Source organism: Furipterus horrens, unplaced genomic scaffold, assembly GCF_987537825.1.
Source record: "Furipterus horrens unplaced genomic scaffold, mFurHor1.1.pri manual_scaffold_4, whole genome shotgun sequence".
Lineage (NCBI taxonomy): Eukaryota > Metazoa > Chordata > Mammalia > Chiroptera > Furipteridae > Furipterus > Furipterus horrens.
The window spans coordinates 176792135-176816926 of NW_028327174.1; the positions used below are offsets into that span (position 1 = coordinate 176792135).

At 46.0% G+C, this 24792-nt stretch overlaps 1 protein-coding gene across 1 annotated transcript in view; it reads left to right on the forward strand.

Moving 5' to 3' along the window:
• GALNT12 (polypeptide N-acetylgalactosaminyltransferase 12) overlaps positions 1-20407 on the forward strand; it is a 38785-nt gene extending 18378 nt beyond the window's left edge. Inside the window, exons 4-10 of the mRNA XM_090274485.1 lie at positions 1143-1328; positions 6721-6838; positions 8129-8305; positions 10364-10495; positions 13080-13193; positions 17215-17361; positions 19703-20407. Coding sequence (XP_090130611.1) covers positions 1143-1328; positions 6721-6838; positions 8129-8305; positions 10364-10495; positions 13080-13193; positions 17215-17361; positions 19703-19843 — 1015 coding nt within the window. The 3' untranslated portion in view covers positions 19844-20407. The remainder of the gene's footprint in view (positions 1-1142; positions 1329-6720; positions 6839-8128; positions 8306-10363; positions 10496-13079; positions 13194-17214; positions 17362-19702) is intronic.
• Positions 20408-24792: the final 4385 nt, after the last annotated feature.

Sequence of the window (24792 nt, forward strand, 5' to 3'; positions counted from 1 at the left end):
AGTGCAACTTCCCCTGAAATTGTAATTCTTACTTCAGTGTCATATTCATAAGGCCCCCTTTAACTTTCTGGTGTTATCCTAAAAATACGGATTGCTCAATTTGGCTGATCTCTTTTTTCACACCATTTTTTGTGTGTGACTCATGATTTTTTACGGTGTCAGATTCCAGATCAAAGCCCCCAAAATGTAACCCAGAGAACTCTAGTGTTCACACATGGTCCAGTCTCAGTTCATCTTTCCTGGTGTGCTGTCTAATGCAAGAAAGCACTGTCTGGAAGCATGCCGACGGGTGGCTGGGTTTGTAATCATCCTTGGGGAGGAACCAGCTAAAGTGTGCACACAAGCTGATGCCCACAATGGAAAATCATAGCATTGCCCTCTGCGTAATTGTTCACAATAATAAAGATGAAAAGAATAGCCAGAGTTCCAGGTTCTCTGAGCGTATACAGAGTGGGACAAAAGCAGGTTTCCCATTGTGAGTATGCGAAAGTTTATTTTGCATTGTTACTTTTTAGTTATTGTATTATTTTCCCTGCAAACAGCTGGAAACCTGCTTTTGCACCACCCTGTTCTAGTGTTACCCAAGAGGCAACAGGCCCTGAGAGGTTAGATGACTCAGCTCATGTCCCACAGCAAATAAACAGCCGGCTTCGAATTTATATACTGACTCGAAAGTTGACCCTTTGGTCTGGGGGCATCTCTGCACAGGGAGATAATTATTTCTTGACTTTTTATGATTCATTGTGATTAAATGAAGGAACCTTCTGCAGTCTTGAGAAACTGGAAATCTGCTTTCTGTTTTTAAAGTTATCTTTGATTTTTTTTTTTTTTTTTTTTTGCCTGTCTTGACTTTCACAGAGAGAGTCACATTTAGCTGGACTATTCATAGGTGAAATCAGAATATTAAAACTGTGGGGTGCTTCATATTAAGGTCAGAATCCTTGCTCCCCTCTTTCCCCCAAGAATCCCCCAAGATGGACACCTGCCTGACATGGCTGCAGATGCCTGGGAAACAGAAGGTCATCTTCACACCAGTGTTCCTCCTTCCTAGTGGAAGGATGAGGAGAGTTCATTCCCAGATTTCTTAATTGTCCTTCTGCACTTGTCCACATAGAGAGACGGGGTGTCCTGGGTGTTTGCAGGATCCATGAAGAGGAGTCGGCAGTGGTGTGCCCTGTGATTGATGTGATCGACTGGAACACCTTCGAGTACCTGGGGAACTCCGGGGAACCCCAGATTGGCGGTTTCGACTGGAGGCTGGTTTTCACATGGCATGTGGTTCCCGAGAGGGAGAGGATGCGGATGCGATCCCCCGTCGATGTCATCAGGTCAGGGAGTGACTTCTTTGAGCCAGGCTCATTGCATCTGGCTAACATGTCAGTGAAGGCTGTTGGGAGGGATAGTTAGCTGTTGCGCTCCCCGCTTTCCTTCAGAGCATTTGTTTATTTTTATTAAACATCTTTGCTATATACATAGGTTTTATATTGTTGTGTTTGTGTGCGTGTTTTAAAAATTGTGATAAAGTATGAATAACCTAAAATTTACCATTTTAACCATTTTTAAGTGTGCAATTCAGTGATATCAAGCACATAGGTATTGAGCAACCATTTCCTCTACGTATTTCCAGATCTATTTCATCATCCTCTACAGAAACTCTATACTCATTAAACAATGACTCCCCTTCCTCCCCTCCTCCAGACCCTTGTAACTTCTCTTCCACTTTCTGTTTCAATGAATTTCCTTATTCTAGATACCTGATATAAATGGAATCATACAGTGTTTGCTTTTTTTGTGTCTGGCTTTTTCACTTAACATGTATGCAAGATTCCTCTACAACTCCTTTTTTTTTTTTTTAAGAGAGAAACATTGATTTGTTGTTTTACTGATTTATGCATTCATTAGTTGATTCTTTTTTTTAATATGCTTTATTGATTATGCTGTTACAGTTGTCCCAATTTCTTTCCCCTTTGTTCCCCTCCACCCAGTGATCCCCCTCCCTCCAGTTGTCCCCCCACCTTAGTCCATGCCCATTGGTTGTACATGTAGTTCTTCTCAACATCTTCCTATTTACTCCACTGCCTCCTACTATGCTTCTTAATTCCTGTACCATCTCCCTCCCTTTCCCCCTTCCTCCTCCCTGCTGACCTCCCCCCATAATGTTCCCCATCCCTATAATTCTTTTCACACCCTCATTGCCTACTTAGTTTGTCTTTGTTTCAGTTCCCTAGCTTCTGTTGTTGGGTGTTGTGATACAGTTTTCATTTTAATATTCATAGTTTTGATCCTCTTTCTCCTAAACAAGTCCCTTTAACATTTCATATAACAGTGGTTTGGATCTGATGAACTCCTTCAGTTTTATTCTTTCCTGGAAGCACTTTCTCTGCCCTTCTATTCTGAATGACAGCTTTGCTGGATAGAGTAATCGTGGTTGTAGGTTTTTGCTTTTCATTACTTTGAATATTTCTTGCCAGTCCCTTCTTGCCTGAAGAATCTTTTGAGAAATCATCTGAGAGTCTTATTGGGACCTCTTTGTATGTAATTCTCTTCTTCTCTCTTGCTGCTTTTAAGATTCTCTGTTTATCCTTAAGTTTTGACATTTTGATTATAATGTGTATTGGTGTGGTTCTCCCTGGGTCCAGTTTTTTTGGAACTCTGTGCTTCCTGGACCTGTAAGTCTATTTCCTTCCCCAAGTTAGGGAAGTTCTGCTTCGTTATTTTTTCCCATAATTTTTCCATTTCTAGTTCTTCTTCACCTTCTGGTAACCCTATGATTCGGATGTTGGCCCACTTATAGCTATCCCATAGGTTTCTGAGCCTCTCCTCATTTTCCTCACTTTTTGTTTCCTCTTTCTGCACTGGTTGGCTGTTTGTTCCTTCCCTATGTTCCGATTTGTTGATTTGATCCCTGGTATTTCCCTCACCATTAGTTTTGTATGTGTTTTTGTTCATTTCAACAGGACTAGCCTTCATTCCTTTCCCACCTTGTTTAAGATCTGCTGTTAGGTCTGTAAGTGCTTTTATAACCAAAGCTCTGAACTGTGCCTCAGAAAGATTTCCTATCTGCTGCTTCATTAGATTAGAAATTTGCTCTCTGGTCATCTGTGTCACTGGGATCTCTATCATGATCTGTGACATCCTGAACAGTTTTGTGTTTACCTTTGCTTCCTGGGCAGGGCTGCCACACCTCCTATGTTGTAGGGGGCGGAACCTCGTGCACTTGTCACTACCAGGTGACCCGTCTCACCACACTGTGGTGTTTTCTGCGGGGGTGGGAGCCCAAGATGGATTCCTGCCGTTCACTCTCCGCTGAGAGATCAGGAGCCTCCTCCTCCGTCCCCACCCCCAACCGGGCCTCACAATCCAAGGCAATGGAGGTCTGCCTTCCTCAGCGTTGGAATTGCAAGCTGACGGGTCTGGTCTGCAGCCAGGGGTGCTCCCCAGGCACTTCTCGCCTCCCCTTAAATACAGGTGTCTGTGTTTACTGCTGTCCTGCCGCCGTCGCTGCTGCTGCTGCTGCTGCGCACAGCACAGCTTGACTTCTCCTCCCCGGCTTCGCCCCTCCTACCTGTCCGTACGAGCACCACGTCTTTATAACTTCATATGTTGGACTTCCATTTATTTTCTGGAACTTCTGGTTATTTCTGGGTTTGCGGTAGTTGTATTCCTTCTTAGTTGTGGAGGGAGATGGAGCATGTCAGTCCAGGCCTCCATCTTGGCCGGAAGTCTCCTGTATTTATTTGCCTCTGTGTTCCAGGCAGAGTTGTCACTCCTGTTACACTGCAAGGGGCGGGGCCTTAGGTATTCATCAGTACAGGGTGACCTGTTTCACCACGTTGTGGTGCTATATGTGGGGGAGGGGTCTGAGAGGGAACAATGCCACCTGCCCAGCACTCGCCCCCTTTTCAGGCACTTCTCCCACTTCCTCACTGGACTCACGCCCCTCTAGCTGCTGCCGTGGCCGTCATTCCCAGAGTTGGTGGGTCTGCGGATATTCTAGGTCTTTGGGGGCCCTTTAAACAAGTGGACTCTGCTGAGAGACCGGCAGTTTCTGCCTCCGTCTCAACCCCCACTGGTTTGCATAGTCAGAAGCAATGAGGCTTGATTTTCCCCGGAGCTGGGACAGTGAGCTGCTCTGGTGAGAAGCTGGGAACACTCCCCAGGAGTCTCTCCTGACTTCTTAAAATGTGTAACTGTGCTTTCCTCCGGCCTGCTGCTGTTGCTGCTGCTGCCACCACCACACCGTGTCCTCTCTGCCCCGGCTCCGCCCCTCCTACCTGTCTGGATGCGTGTTTCTTCTTTATATCTTTGTTTGCTGGACTTCCATGCACTTTGATTTTCTGGTTTCTAGTTTTGAGATAGTCGTATTCCTTCTTAGTTGTGGAGGGAAATGCAGCATGTCTGTCTATGCCTCCATCTTGGCCGGAAGTCCCCATTGGTTGATTCTTGTATGTGCCCTGACCGAGGATTGAACCTGCAGCCTTGATGTATTGGGACAATGCTCTAACCAACTGAGCTACTCGACCAGGGCCCAACTCCATTCTTTTTATGGCTGAAGAGTATTCCATTGTATATACATCCACAGTGTGTTTATTCATTCATCTATTGATGGACACTTGGGTTTTTCCCACCATTGGGTTATTGTAAATAATGCTGTTGTGAACATGGGTGTACTGTTATTTGAGTCCCTATTTTCAGTTCTTTGGGGTATGTATATACCTAGGAGTGAAATTGCTGGGTTATGTGGTAAGTCCATGTTTAACATTTTGAGCACATACTGTCAGGCACCTTTTGAACTGGGGAGGTGAGGGGATCTGGGGGTGGAAGAGCCAACTTTGGCCAGTGGGTGAGCTTGGGTCTAAGTAGAGTGGGCTCAAGAGGGGCTCAGTTCTCATTCTTGAGGTTTTGAAGTAATAGTCCGGCTTGTTCCTCCCCTTCCAAGTTCAGGATTAGTTAGGAAACAGATGTAAAGGACAGGCAAATGGAGATCAGACTACAGCTTTATTGCTGCCAGAAATGGTCTTTGCAACCCACATTTGGCATTTGGACTTCTGAATCCTTCTGCTTGAGTTCTGCCCTTGAGATGACCCACTATGGTCTGAAGTGGAACTAGTATGGAGACAGTATTGAGATGTGGGGCTGGAAAGGTAAACGGGGTCAAGTCATGTCCAGACTTAAAGGCCAAGGAAAGTGTGTGGGCTCCACCCTGAGAGAGTAGAAGCCACTAAAGGGATTTTAGCTGGAAGTGACCTTTGTCTATTAAATTCGTTAAAGATTGCACTGGATGCTATGTGGCGAGGGGCCTGGTGGGAGCAGGGCTGCAGGCAGGGACATCATTAGGAGGTGTTGCGGTCTTGCAGGGCAGGAGAAGGTGGAGGGAAATGGTGGACTCCAGAGGTGTCATGGTGGAAGAACTGGGAGAAATTGAATGGGAATGGGGCAGGGAAGAATTGAAGATGACTCCCAGGCTTCTGGAGGAGCCCTTAGGGAGCATCTTGTCTAATCTGTCATTGAACAGGTATAGAAACTGAGGCACAGAGTAAGAAGGATCTTATCCAGGATCACATACCCAGCCTGTGATGCTGACACGGACTCCTGTTACCTGGCCTCCCCACCCAATACACATGCCAGCTATCCCCCCACCCCCATAATACCCTAGGCCTCAGTTTCCTCACCTGTGAGGTGCAGGCATATCCACCTGCCTGCTTCCTAGACTTTGAGGATGAACACATGGGAAAGTGTTTTGTAGCCTAGAACTTTCCTTGCCACAGGAATCTTCTCAGTTGGCCTAGAGTTTAGAGCTCAGGGAAAGTCAATACTTTGTCAAGGCCCAAATATGCTGCTGGAGGATCTAAAACTTTTAAACTTGGGTTCTTAGTATTATATATTTCCCCATTTCCGAAATTATTCTTTTCATCTGTTTGTCTACGATGTGTTGACCTTACAGCTTTCTGCTGTGGAAGGGTGGAAGCCTTGGGCTATTTCTGAAGCCAGCGCTGGCTTCTAGAGGAACCTGGTAGGGAGAAAACAGGGCCAGCTGAGGACACTGGCCAAAGCTGGTGTCTGGACCCTGGAGGGGAGACTGCTCAAACTGCAGAGGATCAGGCCCTCGGGGAGCTTTAAGATGCTGGTGCCTATTAGGATTTTCTACTCACCAGCCTCTTGGGGGCCTCTGCAAGTGCCTGCAGTATGACTGGGTGACCAAGGCTGCCACAGCCCGGTGCCTGCCATGCTCTGCGGGAACATGGTCTTCTCTCCTGGTCTCTCCTGGTTGTCTGTGCTTCTAAAAGTACAGGGTTTCTCTCAACTTTAGGCCTTTGTTCCTGATGGTGTCTTCTGGGAGAACCATTCCATTTCTCTCCTTGGCTGGCTCCCCTTTGTTCTGCATACCCTGCCTCTTCCAGGAAACTGAGCTTCGCCCCCACCCCCGTCTTTCCTCCCCCCACGACCTCTTCTGTGTTCACACAAGCTCAGGGTGAGTTAGTGAACACATTTATCCTACATAGAGTTCTGTGCTTGCCTGCTGAGCTGTCTGTGCACTTCCCCACAAGGTAGGCCTGTGCCCCAAGGCCTAGCTCAGTGCTGGGCAGAGCATGAGCTCAAGGAACTCTGTAGAGAGGGATGACTGGAGTGAAGGAGTGAAGGGCTTGTGGCGGGAAGGTGTGCAGCTAACTGATGGCTTCCTGCTGCTTGCATTGCAATATGGATCTCATGCGCTTCTAGGTCTCCAACAATGGCCGGCGGGCTGTTTGCTGTGAGTAAGAAATATTTTGAATATCTGGGGTCTTATGATACAGGAATGGAAGTTTGGGGCGGAGAAAACCTCGAATTCTCCTTTAGGGTAAGTATTCAGTCTTCTCTTTGGACTCATTCTTAACCTGTCTTTTTCTCTCTCTCTCTGTCTCTCTCTTTGAGAATGATGGAGTTTTATGAGAGCCTGCTAGACTTTTCCTCCATATTGGCAATTTATCCAGCAATCCTGAAAGATGATAACAACATATGCATCCTATAAACATGCTTGCCTTCTTGTTTGAACTTTCTAAAATATCTACTTTTATTATAAATAGATTTGGGGTAGGAAAATGCCTTGCAAGTCATCCAGTTCTTTTCTCTCACCACAGCGGGGACGAGCTGAGGCCCAGAGAGAGGGAGTGACTTGCTCAAGGAGTGAGTGTCAGAGACTAGACTGAAAGTCAGGTCCCTGCCTTCTGATCCTGTCTTCTGGAGACTTGATTTGTATAACTATTTATGAAGTTGCCTCTTTATTTAGCACACTGACTTTCAAACTTTGACACATATAGAATTGTTGGGGAAACTTCTTCAAAAGGCAGATTTACGGGCACAGTTTCTAGAAAGTAGGATTTGAGGGGTTTATGGTAGGGACCAGGAACCTGCCTTCTGCATAAGCCCACCCACTGACCCTGCTATACGACTCACGGATGACGTCCCTTTGAGAAACCCTGAGCATTTTAGTGGGGTTTCCAGTTAACTGAACCTTGCATTTTAAGTATTAGAACCTTATGTCCATGTTAGCGCTTTTCAATAGAAAATTTAAAAATTTAATAATATTTTATATGATTTCTTGCTTAAAAGGCATTATTTAATAAACATGAACTTGGCCTTTTGCCCCAGCATGAAATGCCCGGATGCCTCAGCCCGCTGAGTTCCAGAAGTATGCTCCTAATGGTGTTTCTGCCTTCTCCCTAGGTGTCAGGCTGCTCTGCCTGCCTCTAGAAGCTCTTCCTTTCTCCCTTCCAAACTTCTCTCCTTACTTGCTGCTTTCCTATCTTCTGTGGCTAGGACACCAGGTAATCAGCCTGTATTTTACATACCGAGAAGTTGGGTTCCCAGCAAGGTCAGCTATGGGCACTGCCATGAGTCAGATGCATGAGCTTTAGTGCATGGATTCAGGGTCTTGGTCCCAGGACTTGTTTGCCTTTGGAGCTGCCTTCTTACTCTTGACTGCGTTCTGTGTTCTGAGTGTGCTGGGGAAGTGGCCTCCTGCCCCGTGGAGGGTGAGGGCTTGGTGGTGTCTCTCGTGACGTGTGTCCCGCCTCCTGGCTGCAAACATTGTGGACCAGCACCTCCTTCCCCACTCACCTACCCGACCTCTCCTCTGCTCTGAGCGCAGATCTGGCAGTGCGGTGGGATCCTGGAGACACACCCTTGTTCTCACGTTGGCCATGTGTTCCCCAAGCAAGCTCCCTACTCCCGTAAAAAGGCCCTGGCCAACAGTGTCCGTGCAGCTGAGGTGTGGATGGATGAATACAAAGAGCTGTACTACCATCGCAACCCCCATGCCCGCTTGGTGAGTTCCTGGGCCCCCTGCACTCACTTTGGCCTCATCTGAACAAAAGCAGCTAACTCTGGCCTCTGTACCATAGTAGACCTGGTTCCAGAAATAGAAAATGTATTGGGTGCTCATGATACAGTATGGGAAAATTTTAATTCTTCTAATTTACAGTTGATTCTTATTATCTGCAGTAGTTATGTTCTATATAGTCACTGCACACACTGAATTTGGGAATCCTTACCCATTGCTCTTAGGGCAAGTACAGGGTTAGTTTCCTGCAAGTCTCTGGCAGGTTGACATTATTGTCAGCTGATCAATATGTAACCTTGTTTTATGTGTGTTTCTGCTTAAAGACACCTTATTTAATAGATACCGTTGGTTCATTATATTGGACTTGCAGCCAACAGCACTGTCACTCATGCCTGAGAGAAGCTTATCAAATACACACAATTTCTCCATCAGGCACATCATAGCCTTCTTGCTCTGTGGAACCGAGCCAGCACTTCAGCACTGCACTTTGGGACCATTTCAAACAGTGAAATTCCCAACACACAGCACAAAAATCTGAAAAATGTGGCACTCAGTAGACCACAAAAAGGATACATGTTCACAGTTTGAGAGCCGAAGCAGGACCCCGGCTGAAAATATGCACATTGGGAGAATCAAATTTTTCGCCACCCTGTGCATGTCCTCGAATGACAGAAAGCGTGAGAACGTCAGAGGTGTTGATCTGAGGACTGCAGACAAATTTTAACATATTGGTCCACTGCCCCTGCACAGGCCAGCTCTGCATGCCCAGGACAGGGGCCCCCTGAGCCGGCATTCCCATAGCTCAGAGGGCCACTTGGCCAGACAAGGTCTCCTCCAAGACCGCTTTCCCGGCCAGTTGATGAAAATCTCTTCTGATTCCTTACAGCAGTCCTTGAGGCTAGCTCTGAAATTTCATTTTATAGGTGAGAAAACTGATGCGGGCAGAGCTAGGTCTGGGGCGTGGACACTCCGGTGGACCTCTCTGTGCTCTGCAGAGCTCTGTGGATCCTCCCCCTGAACCCCGTCTTGGCCTCTCTCTGCCTCTGGGCTCCAGGGTCATTGCTTCCTCTGTCTCCCCCAAGGCTGCAGGGTAGAAACATCTCCTCTCCCCCATCACGCGATCTGGAACCTCCAGTTCCCTCTTCCTGGAGAATTCCCAAAGAACAGCATGCAGGAAGGGCACTGCATACACCTTTCGTCAGCATGTGCAGCAGCCTTGAAGTGGGCATTTGGTTGAAGATGAAGGTGTAGTGTCTCTCATCAAAAAATGAACTTCTGGAAAATAAGCAGAAATCTCAAATTCTAGTCAAACATTTTTACTTATCATTACCATTTTGTTAACTATTTAACTTAGCAAATCTTATTAGTTTCATGTCATAGTGCAGGAACAGTAATATCTCTGCACTCAGCACCGCTCTTGTGACTACTATGCTAAATAGATGCTTGCTTTATTTAATTATTTGGAAGTTCTTAATCATTGGTTTTGTCCAGAGCACTAAACTTCCACTAGTATTTATTATTGCAGCATTTTGCTCTTACCATCATAAGTATATATTTAGACTTCAATACACGGAGTACATAAGGTTTTTATTCACGATTATATCTATAACACTGACCTGTGTTTGGAAATGAATGTCAGATATCAGTAGTAGATCAGAATGTCATTGTATTTGTGTGCTGCTGACATTGTGCTGGTCTGTGATCGTGCATTTATCCATGATGTGCGGGTACAGGGATCCAGTGTAGCCCCAGGATTTGGCTCCCTCGTTCCATCAGCACGTGCTTTGTGTCCTTCCCTCATGCACCTGGTTGCACCTCCCTGTAGTGAGAGCACCTGGGAATGTAACTGTGTGACAGTTTCTCCTCCTCGAGTGCTGCCACTCTGTCTGAGGCTGTTTTTTTGTGCTCTGTGTCCTGTACAGAGTCTGACACACATTACATACTCAATAAAAGCTTATTGAATGAGTGAGCCACAGTGGAGAGAGCAGCCTTGATAGGGTGCACCATGACCTTCAGGGGTTCACTGTTTTGTTGTTTTGTCAGGAGCCCTTTGGGGATGTGACAGAGAGGAGGCAGCTCCGTGCCAAGCTTCAATGTAAGGACTTCAAGTGGTTCTTGGAAACCGTGTATCCAGAACTGCACGTGCCTGAAGACAGGCCTGGCTTCTTCGGGATGGTGAGCAAGGCGGGCCCATGGTGGGCAGGGAGTTCCTGGCCCCCAGGTCTGGTCAACAAACCCTGGGCAAAAAAGACCCCTTTGTGGGGATCACGGGCCTCCCCAACCCCAAACTCCTCTCCCTTTTCATCCACTGTTCTTCCTTCTCCCTGTGAGTGTTTGGAGCTGAGGCCTATAATGTCATTCCTGGGAGCCACCTCGAAATTGACGAGTATAAATTAGGACATTGGTGTTTCCATGTCCTAGTTATTACTGACATAACGTTACTTCAAATCTCAGTGGCTGGACAAGTTCATTTCCAACTCAGGGATTCATAAAGGAAGCAGTGAGGAAAGGAAAGTCACTTCCGTTATTTCAGAGAACCTAAAAGCAATGTTTTTGGGATGACGCCAGCTAAATGTCTGGAATTGCTCCAAGTTAGCAGGGAAGGTCTCCTGTGTCATGTTGATCAGATGTGTTGCTGTTTCCCTGGAAGTCTTTGATAAACACCAAGCAGGATTTTAATGCATTAAATTCAATTTCATTAATGAAACTGTTCAAATACACAGAAGTCCAGAGAGAATGGTGTAATGAAGCCTGTCCCCAAGATTCTAGAATTATCAAGATTGTGCCTCTTTTGCTTTCCCTCTTCTGCTCCACTCTCCCACATTTTTCTCTTTTCAGGCAAACCCCAGGCATTGTGCCATTTTACTCCTGTACCCTTCAGCATGTATCTCAGTAAAACTGGGACATCATCCTACAAAACCACAGACTCTTATCACCCCTAATCAAATGAACAATAATTTCTTTTTTTTAAATTTTATTTATCAATTGTAGAGAGACAGAGGAAGGAAGAGAGAGAGAGAGAGAAATGTCAATTTGTTGTTCCACTTATTTATGCATTCATTGTTGCTTCTTGTATGTGCCCTGACCAGGGATCAAACCTGCAATCTTGGCGTATCGAGAGGATGCTTTAACCAACTGAACTACCTGGCCAGGGCCCGAACAGCAATTTCTTTCCTTTTTTTAAATATATTGTCTGAATATCTTTTATTTTATTTTATTTTATTTATCTGTTTTTAGAGAGAGGGGAAAGGAGAAAGAGAGGGAGAGAAACATCACTGTGTAGTTGCCTCTCACACGCCCTTAACTGGGGATCTGGCATGCAACCTAGTCATGTGCCCTGACTGGGAATCGAACCAGCTACACTTGGCTCTCAGGCCAATGCTCAATCCACTGACCGAAAAGTAATTTCTTGATGTCGTTTACTGTCCAGCCCTTATTCAGAGTCCCCCAGATTTTTAAATTTATTTCGGGATATTTGGTGAATTCCCTTTGGGATCCAAACAAGGTCTACGTGTTGTGTGTGGTCACTGCATCTTCTCTCCTGTCTCTAGTCTAAGACAGTCGTTTTCCTTCTTTTTTCCCTCCTTTTCTTGCTGCACTAGCTGCCCTGTAGAGTACCTCACCTTTGGGATATCTAATGGTTTCTTTGTGATGATTTTTAAATTGTGCCTCTCTCTCCCCTCATATTCTTTACAATGGAAGTGAGGTCTAAAGGCTCGATTGGAGTTAGATTAACCTTTTTGGCACAGGTACTTCACAGGTGTGCTTTCTATTCATATTGTGTCATAAACGGTGCACACAATGTGTGGTCCTCCTGCTTTTAAGGATAAGATCGGTCTGTGGGTTCATGGAGAGTCACCTGGATGTGTCCTGATCCCAGGTGCTTTCACAAAGCAAAGGGATCTCAAGCACGTGGAGGGCTGTGCTTTATGAGCTAGCGGGTTCTTTCTCTACGGCTGAGTCTTGTCATCAGAACCAGGCTAGGCAAGGGTGGACAAGAACAGGGCAGCAGTGGGGTTCAGGAGGTGCTATTGAGGGTACTTTGAACTCTCCAGGAAGGAATTTAGAAAATACAGTGCTTGAGGTTTTCCCTGGAGGCTTCTGGAAAGAAAGAGGGAGCATAGAACCTTCCGTGGTTTTTTGCTCTTGCAGCAATTAAAGGGTTTCAGAGCTAAGAGATACCTCCGAGGTGGCATGAGACAAGACAGTGTTGAGTGATAGAGCATTAGACTTAGAGTCAGAGGTCCTGGATTCAAGACTCAGGTATCTCCACTTACTTTTTGAGGTACTTTGGCCAAGTCCTTGGCTCTTTGTATTATGCTGCTGCTATAGTCTAGAACAGCAGACTTGTGATCTGAGGAAGACCGAGTCTCTAGATTGGGGTGTCCTTTGCTGATGCATATTATTGTAGCAGCAGCTCCTTGGTACACCTGTGAGGCGACAGCCCACCTGTTTTGGACTAGTGCAGTCATAGGCTGCACTGATGAGCAATGAAGAGGTGTGGGGTTTCCAACTATAACGATTTAATCTGACTGACTAGTCCTCAGGTTTACCGTCCTGGGTGGGGCTTGTGATTCCTGCCTGTGGTGTAGAACGGGAAAGCACTGGTAAGACTAAAAAGGAGAGGGCTCTTCCCATTGAGGCCAGTTCCTGAGGCCGGCACTTCTTTCTCTGCTTCCCTGCCTTGGGGCCTTGGGTGGATGGAATCTGTTGTTGCATTCAAATCTGGACCAAAATGCCACTGTTATGTTTTGTTTAGCTCCAGAACAAAGGACTAAAAGATTACTGCTTTGACTATAACCCTCCCAACGAACAGGAAGTCGTGGGAAACCAGGTCATCCTATACCTCTGTCACGGGATGGGTCAGAACCAGGTGCGTGCTCTTCTCTGTAGCTTGACTGGCTCGGACGTGGGGAGGACACGGGTCTGTGCTCCGGGGTCATCGGTGTGGGCCTCCAAAGAGGAAAATGAAGGGAAATCTATGTGTTTTTTTAAAATTAAATGTTTGCTATTATTTTCATTATGAAAGTAATATATGCTCATTCCAGAACAGTTGGGACATATAAAAAGTAGAAGCTAATAGCGAATGACAGGCCCTAGAGCAACCACCATGATAATTAAGACATACTTACTTCCCGTCTTTTTTTCATGCCTGGCCTTTGGATATGTGTTGTTGTTTTTTTTTTTTTAGTTGGATTTTGTTTTTAGTTTTTATATTCAGTTGTTGATAGTTGTGAGTTTGTTGTCATTTTAGTGTTCATAGTTTTGATTTTCTTTTTCTTAAGTAAGTCCCTTTGACATTTTATATAATAATGGCTTGGTGATGATGAACTCCTTTAGCTTCACCTTGTCTCAGAAGCATTTCATCCGTCCTTCCATTCTAAATGATAGCTTTGCTGGATACAGTAATCTTGGTCGTAGGTTGCTTTTCATCACATTGAGTACTGCTTGCCAGTCCCTTCTTATCTGCAACGTGTCTTTTGAGAAATCAGCTGACAGTCTTATAGGCACCCCTTTGTAGGCAACTCTCAGCTCCTCTCTTGCTGCTTTTAGGATTCTCTCTTTATCTTTCACCTTTGGCATTTTAATCATGATGTGTCTTGGTGTGGTCCCCTCTGGGTCCAGCTCGCCTCGTACTCTCTGTGCTTCCTGGACTTCTGTGCCAATTTCCTTCGCCAAATTTGGGAAGTTTTTCTCCATTATTTTTTCACATAAGTTTTCAATTTCTTGCTCTTCCTCTTCTCCTTATGGCACCCCCATGATTCAGATGTTAGCATATTTAAAGTTGTCCCAGAGGTTCCTAAGCCTCTCCTCATTTTTTTCAATTCTTGTTTCCTCATTCTGTACTGGTTGACTTTTTTCTTCCTTATATTCCAAATCATTGATTTGAACCCTGGTTTTCTTCCCTTCACCATTGGTTTTGTGTGGATTTTCCCTCGTTTCATTTAGCATAACCTTCACTTCTTCCTTTATGTGTCTGCCATACTTAAGCATATCTGTCAAGCCTGTGAGCATCTTTATCACCAGTGTTTTGAATTCTGCGTCTGTTAGGTTGTCTATCTCCTCATCTGTTAGATTAGCTATCTTCTCATCTCTTAGTTCTCCCACTGGAACCTTGATCCATTCCCCTTTTGGGCCATACTTCTCTGTCTCCTCATCTTGACAGGCTCCTGTGTTTGTTTGCCCCTGTGTCTTACGTAGAGCTGTCACTCCTATTATGTTGTAAGGGGTGGAGCCTTAGGGATTCGTCAGTACAGGGCGACCTGCTTCACCACGTTGAGGTGCTGTATGCAGGGAAGGGGTCTGAGAGGGAACAATGCCTCCCGCTCAGCACTCGCCCCTTTTCCAGGCACTTCTCCCACTTCTGTATGGGACTGGCGCCCCTCTAGCTGCTGCCCTGGCCGTCGTTCCCAGAGTGGGTGGGTCTGCATACGTTCTAGGACCGTGGGGGCCCTTTAAACAAGTGGACTCTGCTGAGAGACCAGCAGTTTCTTTCTCCACCCCAACCCCCACTGGTCTGCACAGTCCGAAGCAATGAGGCTTGATTTTCCCTGATGCTCGGACTGTGAGCTGCTCAGTCTGGTGAGGAGCTGGGAAAGCTCCCCAGGTGTCCCTCCTGACTTTTTAAAATGTGTGACTGCGCTTCCTGCCAGCCTGCCGCTGCTGCTGCTGCCACCACACCGCGTCCTCTCCGCCCTGGCTCCGTCCCTCCTATCTGTCTGGATGAGTATTTCTTCTTTATATCTAGTTTGTTGGACTTCCATGGAGCTCGATTTTCTGGAACTTCTGGTTGTTTCTAGTTTTGAGGTAGTTGTATTTCTTCCTAGTTGTTGGATATGTGTTTTAAGTGGTTGTTATCATATGTCTAAATGTTTTCTCTTCCATATTTCCATTTACTGCATCATACTTTTCTTGTGTTATTAGGCATCCTTTGAGAATATCATTTCTAATGGCCTCTTGATATGCCTTTGTGAGGCTACATTACTGTTCAGTACTGATTCCCTGCCTCCCTGTATTTGCGATTGTATATAACCCTGCCACTAACACCTTCAGTTAGAAGAAGCAAGGAAATGTGGATGACTTCCTCAGAATAAATTCTGAAATGGAATGGCAGGTTTTGATGCAGAAGGCCACCCGGCAGAGAGGGTGCAGGGCCGCTACCTCGGCTGGGGGCCGGGCAGGCTCGTGAAATACTGTCCTTCAGGCTGGGCAGGGAAGCAAGTCCTGGCGGGTCCGAGTACCAGAACAGGACCCGGACCTAGGAAAGCAGATGGACCCACCCAGGTGGGGGCGGTGGAGGAGGCCGGAAAGGAGTGAAGCATTGGCTTTGGGCTCTCAAAGCCTTCCTGTCCTAGGAGGTGTCAGACAGTAGAGGCAAAAAGGTGGAGTCCGGCCAAGATGGAGGCCTAGACTCACATGCTTCATCTTCCTCCACAACTAAGAAGGAATACAACTACCGCAAAACCAGCAATAACCAGAAGTTCCAGAAAATAAATGGAAGCCCAATGTATGAAGTTATAAAGATGTGGTGCTCATCCAGACAGGTGTCTGAGTTGATAAGGCCACCACGCAGGCTTCCCCTGAGTTTGACAGGACTAGAAAATTTGCTGGAAGCACCCCGAGGGTTGAGAGGCTCTGGGAACTTATGTAACAGGACATGCCAGACTGCAAGGACAGGACCCTGCACCCAAAGATAACACCAAAACAACCTGCAGCCTATACAAGACCAACTGAAGCATCTTGATCTACGACCACCCCAATCACCTAATAAAAGCTCAAAGCCTCCACCCCTCAGGGCCGGTGTATATTTCTGCACCTTTTCCTCTCTTGGAAAAGTAAAATAAAAACTTTACTCTCTGCAAAAAAAAAAAAAAAGGTGGGGACTCCACTTTTCCTCCAACCTGAGGTTCCCGCAATTCCATCTGAATATTACGCCCCCTTATGGTCAACAGTAAACTTATAATTCAGACCCCCGCAGTCTTCAGTTATCCAGGTTCTCCAGCACTTTTTAGAACTGTGCTCCTCAAAAGCGGTCCTCCTGAGGGTGACAGCAGCATGACCGAGAGCTTAGAAATGCCAGTTCTCAGACCCATCCCGTCACTCTAGAACCCCAGTCTCTTGTTTGAAGCAGCTTTCTGGAAGAGTCCTTTGAGAGGCCCTGCTCCACATGACTCAAGAATAGCACCTGCGTCAGAATCTCCTGGAAGGAAGGGGGTGGGGCAGTGTGGGTGTGTGGCTGAGTGGCTGAGCATCTCGTTAAAAATGTGAAAATGCAGCTTTCTAGGCCCAGCTCAGACGGAAGGAACCCTCATTCCCCCTCTGGGTGGGCCCAGGATTTTTCCCCATCACCCTAGAGGAGGAAAACCATTGCTCTGGAAGAACCGAGCCCTCCCCTCAGCAGCCCTATCGTCTGCCTGGGCACAGCACTTTAGAGTTTCCAAGGCACAAGAGCACTCGTGTTTTGGAGGGAGGAGGACGAAAGGACTGACAGAAAGGAGAGGAGATGGAGGAAATGGCTGGTGAAGCCACAGAACCCCCCAGCGCTGGCCCTGGGCACGGTGCATTTTCCTTCCTGCCAGTCCACACCGCACGGTATGGAGTTAGGCTCAGCGGGTGTGAGGACCCCAGGCACCTGCCCGCTGTCACTATGTTAGCAAGCAAGGTAGACACAAGAAAGGGCCCCTCCATTCACATGTGCCATGCACCACACAAGGGCGCTGGAGTGCTAGGGAGACATGGCAGGAGGGTGACTGACCAGACGGGCTAGTGTCCACGGGTGAGGGGAGAGAGAGGGACCCTGGCTCCCACCCTCTCGAGACCCCTGGTTCTCATCCAGCAATTCCCACTTCCCATGTCAGGGGGTCACTGACACCTGTTGACTCCTCCATTTTTAGTTTTTCGAGTACACGTCCCAGAATGAAATTCGCTATAACACCCGCCAGCCAGAGGCCTGCATAGCCGTGGAGGCAGGGACAGATACTCTCATCATGCATCTCTGCGAGGAGAGGGCCCCCGAGAACCAGAAGTTCATCCTGCAGGAGGTGAGTGGGCTGTCCTGTTCCTTCCTTGCTGCCGTCTGTGGGTGTGTGGGCGGCAGAGGGCCACGTGGAGACAAAGTCAGCTCTCTGGCGCAGTCCTGGCAAGGGGCAGGGTTGCCGCCCGTGTATAGGAGACTGGGACCATCACAGTGGCCGCCTGTTGGAGTCCCAGTGTCCCCTGTCGGCTGCGCTTTCCTTCTCCCCTCACCGGCGACTCCCCTCAGCCTTTCCATCTGCCACCCACCTTCAGCTGCAGGGGGCTGAAATGGGAAGGGGACCTGTCGCAGACGCGGTCCAAGATGAAATGGGGTTTAAACAAGGAGACACATTGCCAACATGTAAGGATGGCAGGTTAGATCCAGCTAGAAGTCCCTCCACCTCTCTTGGCCTTTTTCCTGGCTCTAAAATAGGGGCAGGCAGAGCAGCCTTGTCTTACTCTAGCAAGGATTAGAGGTATGGTCAGGAATCTATGTATTCTTGGAAACTGGGAAGCTCTATCGAGATTAGTTGTTACTTGCAGTGTGATAAAGAAGGAAAGATTCCTCTGAGGGAGTTGGCTCTCCATCAGAATAGTTGCCGAGTTGGAATTGGGTGTTATTTCAGGCATGAGGGGCACCAGCTCCACCATATTTCTGGCAAGACCGCGACGCGACTCATAAATCAGTCATATACTTTGACTCACGGAAAAGCACTTGAGGGAATAAAACCAAAAAATATAACACAAAAAAAAATTAGTTCTCTTTTATCTCTGTGGGAAGCTGTCATTCCCAGCCTGGCTCCAGGGATGGAAAGATTTATCTGAACTACTTATAAATAGGTTAATTCCAAGTATGACTAGAAGTTGGAATATGTTTTCCTGTAGAAAATGTTGTGATTAGCAATGTAATTTGCAGGCTCCTTGGAAAAGCCAGGCACCATAATGTCTCTCTGATGTAAAAAAGGAGGGAAAATATTTCTGCGAACCTGAAAAGTCGGTGACCCTCTGTTATGACCTTTTTCTTCTCTTTTTTCTTTCAACTCAAAGAATAGTAATACAAGATGGAGACTATAAAACTGGCTTGAAATGTCATTAAAATTTTATCTTAAATTTTAGTGACCATTTAAGGAAAAGTAAGTGTCTTCCAAAGGGTGCTAGGAGAGGTGCTTTATTTAATTACAGGCATATCTCAGAGATATTTGCAGGTCCTGTTCCAGACCACTGCAATAAAGCAAGTTTTGCAATAAAGAGAGTCACATTAATTTTCTGGTTCCCCAGTGCATATAAGAGTCGTCTTTACACTGTAGTCTATTAAGTGTGCAGTAGCAGTATGTCTAAAAAAACAAGGTACATACCATGGTTAAAAAAGTACTTCGTTGCTAACAGATGCTAACTATCATCTGAGCCTTCAGTGCATCACAATAGTTTTGCTGGTGGAGGGTCTTACCTTCAGTTTGTAAAAAAATGCCTTTATCTGCAAAGTGCAATAAAGGGAAGCATAATAAAATGAGGCAGACCTGTATTTACTTTCTCGTTATTCTGAAGGTAGCGTATGAGCACTTTTAAGGGTTTTCAGGGTTAATATTTTAGAGATTATTTTACAACTAGTTTTATTTCTAAGGTTTCTCTTGCCCTGGAGTGGATATGTTACTGTTCTGCCTATTTGTTGCTAGGCCAGGGTTAGGTTCCTTGCGGGTGTGCATACAGCTCGCAACGGAGACAGGTGGGAGAGGTGGGCAAAGAGAAACGCCAGGACTAGGGGAGAGATTTGCTGAGTTCACTCAGCAGCAGTCTGGAAAAACAAGAGAAAGGGCGGTGTTAAAGAGGATCAGCGTCTTCAGGAGTTTGGGAATTGGCACTGTCTGCAGAACCCACTTCCTCTCTGGTGACTTGCTGGTCTGTAGCTGAGCTGGGACGAAAGCCATGTTTCCTGGCTCTCCATTTAACTACGTAAGAGAAAGAGATCCCCAGGGATGGAATTAGTCGACCTAAGTGGAAGAGGTTCATAAAGGGTCTTTGGTCCTGATTTCCCTTAAGGAAAAGCAGCAGGGATGACATAGTGTCTGACAGATCCCCAGAGCAGCCAGCAGGTGGTGCCCTTGGCCCTGACAGTGGAGCCCAGGACCCTGTGTAGAGCTCCTGTCAAAGGCTCGCCTGATGCATCTGTCTGTACGTGCCGGGCCCTCTCTTTGCACGGACACCCCTGGATCGCCTTTGTGCATGCACACATGTACTGCTCAATCAATATTTCTGAAATGATGAAAGTCACCCTGAGCACATAAGAGAACACAGTTTAAGGAAAAAGATACACTTTCTGAGGAATTGCTTGTAATTCTTTTGAACATCAATGTCTCTTATCTTTTGTAGGATGGTTCTTTATTTCACGTACAATCCAAGAAATGTGTTCAGGCTGAGAGGACGGCTGTCAGCAACAGTTTTGTGCCTCTCTTACGAGACTGTGCCAACTCGGAACATCAGAGGTGGTTCTTTAAAGAACGCATGTCATGAAATGTCACTGTGCCAAGGAGACCAGCAGAGGAGACAGGGTCCCCTGGACTCAGCCCAACAGAGACTTAGCTAAGTACAGTGGCAGACCCATCAAACACTTGGCTGCTCTATTTTTATAAGGAGATCACTGTGCAATTTGTGAAAGTGATGTGGGACGTGGTAAGAGTGTGAATAAGTTTTGTACTGATTTTGAAAACTTTAAAATTGTTCCCAAATACTCTATTTTCAAAGAATAATCATAAAATGTTAACTCTTAATAGTCAGAGAATTAAAAACTTTTAAATATTTTTCTATCAGGATGTATTATTCTACTGTTGTGTCTTTTATTCCCCCTAGCAAAAAAGTAAAGGTTTTATTATGGTAATTACAAGGATTTCCAGTTATAAAGATGTCTGCATGTGTGGAAATTACACTTGTGGTAATTTACTTTGATTAACCTGATAATACTTCAAATGTTGGGTTCAAGTTTTCTCACTGTGGACTGATGGAGAGTGGGAGCATTGCACTGATTCCCTCAGGTCATAGATCATGGAGGTTTACTTAATAAAGAGTGCTATTTCATTACGTGTTGCTGCCATAGTCAAACCTCCAGTTAAAATTTATGTTAGCTGAAGAAGACTAACTGGAGCTGAAATCTCAAAGAAACAGCTTGATGTACTGGACTAACACAAACTTCCACCACAATGCCTCACTGTTGTGTGGCTAGCTTCCTACTCACTACTAGGACTTTAAAACATATTTATGTCATTTTTAATTTTTATCACACATTCATGTCAGGGAGAAATTTAATGTTCTATACGGAGCTCGGATTTCAAGTTTGTTCATTAATAACATTTGGTCATTTAAATCATTTTGTGCTGCAGCAGCTGCCATGAACGTTTCTCAGTCACTCTACTTTGTGAACGATCCCACATCCACTTCTGAGATCTTGTCAGAGTGATGAAGTCAATGTGAATGATTTAAAGAATGGGTGAGAGCCTTTGTTTTTACAACAATCAAATGTGAGACATGAAGACGTGCAGCAATTGATTACAAGTCTCAACTTGTGTCTTAAGCTCTCAGGCTTTTTTTTTTTTTTTTAATTTTATCTATTTATTTTTAGCGAGAGGGGAAGGGAGGGAGAAAGAGAGGGAGAGAAACATCAATGAGAGAAATGTTGGTTGGGGACCTGGCCTGCAACCCAGACATGGGCCAGGACTGGGAATCGAGCCGGCGACCCTTTGGTCTGTGGGATGATGCCCAACGTACTGAACCACACCAGCCAGGGTGTCAGGCTTCTTTTTATACATATTTTATCTTGGAGGGTTCCAGTTAATAATTATCCAGAGAGAATGCCAATTGATCTGACTTGGATCAATCTGATGAATTTTCACCTCTTTGAACTTCCATTTCTTCACCTGTAAAATGGGATAATGAAACCAAGCTTTTGGGGTAAGTATTGGGATAAAATAACAGAGCAGATGACAGCTTAGCTTAGTCCCTGGCTTACAGTATGGGTTCATTAAATTTCTGTTTTTATAAATCCACTTTATAAAGTATGAAACATTACTAACTTCAATAGGTGTTTATTCAAAAATAAATATTAAATAATTTAGTTATTCTGTGTTTATGGGATTAAAAAGCTCCTGAACCCCTCAAGCACCGCTCAGTTCCCTTATAAATGTGCTGTAGGGCCAGGGCTCCCCCCTCCCCCCGAATCTTGGTGACCCGTAGAGCAGGTGAGATGCCCCGCCCCACCTGTCATGGAGGCATGAGTCCTGTCTGCCTCCTCCCGCCCTTTTGGAACTGTCATTCGGAGCTCCAAGATAGGGTGTCAGCCCCACCCTGGGTGTGGGAATACAGTTCAGGCAGACAGAAGGTTAACACTGACAAAATCCACAGTACGTGCGGGGAGGCCACAGGTGCACTTTTGTGGGCGTTCACTGAGCACCGAAGGGATACCTTTGCATGGGAAGTCACCTGTCTCTTGCTCTTGCTATCAGCATACTGTCTTTGCAGTAATTTTTAGGGTGGAAAAAAACCAAAATAAAGATAGTTTTGAGATATCAAGGGAAATATTTTCAGAGACTGGGAGGCAGTTTACAATATTCTGAGGAAGCTTTCCCTTCACTGACGGGTGAGGAATCCGAGCCTGGCAGGTCCCCACCTGCCCCACTGGAAGGTGGGGATTGGCCTCCAGTTCTGGTCATCAGTGTGATTATTACAACAGTAAAAATGCAGACAATGCCAGTGCATTTGCAACTCAGGCCCAGGGATGCCCTCCCTGTCATCAGCTGCCTACTTGCCCTTTGAGAGGGTTCCTTTTTGAAAACTTGTATAAAGCTTTGTACCTGTTAGTTGGGAATGATTTGTTTATTTATACGGCTCAATTCTGGGTTTCTTTATGGGCTGAGTATATGTTAAAACTTAAATTTCCTGCACTAACTAGCTTCTTTTTTCTCATATCAGATTAGTGCTTTTCACACTTTAATGTGTGTGGAATCACCTGGCATTTTGTTAAAAGACGGATTCAGGTTCAGCAGGTGTAGGATGGGGCCTGAGATGCTGCATTTCCCAAAGCTCCCATCTGGTACCATTGCTGTTGTTCTGTGGGTCATATTTTGAGTAGCAAGATATTCAAGGGAGAGGAAAAAACTCCTGGTTGGATGGTTGCTAGTGTCTTATTCTCACACACACACCAGATGGTGGTGTCCCCTCAGGAAACATGACAATGCTAGAGTTGAGGCCAAGTCTATTGGTCGGAAAGATCCTCCAAACCATAGGTCTGCAGGGTGCAGACCTGAAGTCCCCCAGGGATCATAAAATGTGCCCAGTGTAGCTGATGGGGGCCCTGGGGTCAGTGAAGGAGGGCGTTGGCTGTAGATTCCACAGCAAGTTAGGGACATGAGCTCTGACAGTACCTATTGTTCCACTTAGTAATCAGTGTTCTACATTTGGCCTGGGTGTGATATTTTTCTTCAGGAGTTCAATTTGTACTCTTTTTTTTTTAAAAAGTGTATCTTCAAAAGTTGGCTTTGTTTTATTATATTAAATGATAAAATAAAGTTAGTTACTTATCTTAATAAAAAGTTCTAAAGACTGTGCCACATGGCTATTGTCATGGAAACACTGGCCTAATGTTTGTGAGGCCTGTGGCACGACGCACCAAATTTCTCACACTTATACACAACTTTAGAGTTTTGTTTTCAAGGGTATTTTTCGACCCTCTAAGGTCAACTGGGTGAGGATTGCTGCGTCCTGTGTGCAGTTGCTGACAATCCTAATCATTCCATAAAGCAGGCACTGCTCTAAGCACTTCATGTAAATAAGCTAATTTAATTTTCAAATCCAATCATTTAATTCTCAAAGGTGAAGACACTGATGCTCAGAGAGGGTAGGGTCACCAGCGTATCAGTGGCAGTGCTGGGATTTGAACCCAGATAGCCTCACTCCAGAGCTCACTGGTAACTGCTCTGTCCTTCTGCCTCCAGGAAGGGAGGGGAGGGGACTAGCCCAAGTCACACAGCTCAGACACCCTCAACCCGGCCCCTCCTCTCACTCTTAGCCCAGTTACACCACACTGCCAGTTATGGCATGAGAACAAATGTGTCTGTCCTGCTTGGAGAGCACGGGAGGTCCCAGCAGATTCACATCTCTGGGCGAGCACATTTCTTTCAAAAGTGCTAAGTCTGGGAGCAGGAGGGGGACAGCTCCTGGGTGTTCCAACCTGCTCCTTTAGGTGCAGCTGTCTGGCTACAGTCCCATGTTGCCCATTCCCATCCTCTGCCTTTTTCTCTTTCAAACGGGGCCGGAGGAGGAAGGCAGGATTGGGAGGGCGTTTCTTCAGTTTTCCTTCCGAGATTCTAGCTGCGAAACCAGGGAGGCTCATAATCTGTGGCCAAATTGATTGCCGTTGCTCCATCCAGTACTTCCTTCAACTCCTTGGGATTGACTGATAGTGCTGTCCCATCCTGCCATGTCATGACTCCTCTGTGAATCTGGAACCTTCTTTTACAAGGCAAGGGTCAGTGGAACTGATGGCTCATCAGAATGTTAAGCTAGTTATTTCAGCATCCTGAAAAGAAATTGCTAAATGGGTGTGTCTATGGGGCAGCTCCAGTTATTAATTCAAGATTGATTGCAAAGCAGCACCACTGGATCCTAATTGCCAACTGTTATAAAAGGAAGCAAATGATCGGGTTACAGAATGTTAAAGGACTTTAGAAGTCCTGTATTCAACTTCCTCTTCGTACAGGAGTTCCTTCTTATCCCCTGGCCTGTCCACTGCCAGTGGGGGCCGCTGCTCCCTTTCCAGGCCATCCTGCCCTGTCCTGTTCTTGGATGGCTTTGTACGAAGCTCAACTCCATCTACCTGGAGCTTCCTTTACTGCTCTGGGTCCCCTTGGAGGCCACCAGAATGTTTGCTCTCTCTGCCGCTCAGAGAGTCCGCGAGGAAGGTTCTGCACCTGAACCCTCTCTGCTCCAGGCTAGCCAGCCCTAGGTTCTGCTAACCATCTGGTTGGTGTGGTTTTCACTGGAGTTCTGGGAGGGCATGTGAGATAGATGTTTGCATTATATCTGCTGTGTTTAACCAAAAGTCAAGACTGTTCTGCATCCCTGCACCTAGGCTCACTCAGGTTAGCCCAGATGCTCTAGAGCAGTAAAAGGAGTAGGCTGTCCAGTGGGACCGGAGGGGCCTGTGTGTGTGTGTGTGTGTGTGTGTGTGTGTGTGACAGCAAGATTGAGAACCTTCATTTTCCATAACAGGAAGCCAATAATAATGATCCAGAACTGAAAAATGATGAGAAAGCAGGGCTAATGTTATTGAAATATGGAGGCTAATAATGGAAGAACTAGCTGGAAATGTTGAGAGTAGAGGGCTCTTGGGAGCCAAATCTGAGTGGGAGTTGGGCGGAGTGGAGATGGCAGGACAGGGAGTTGCTGGTTTATTGTAAGCCTTGAGTATTATT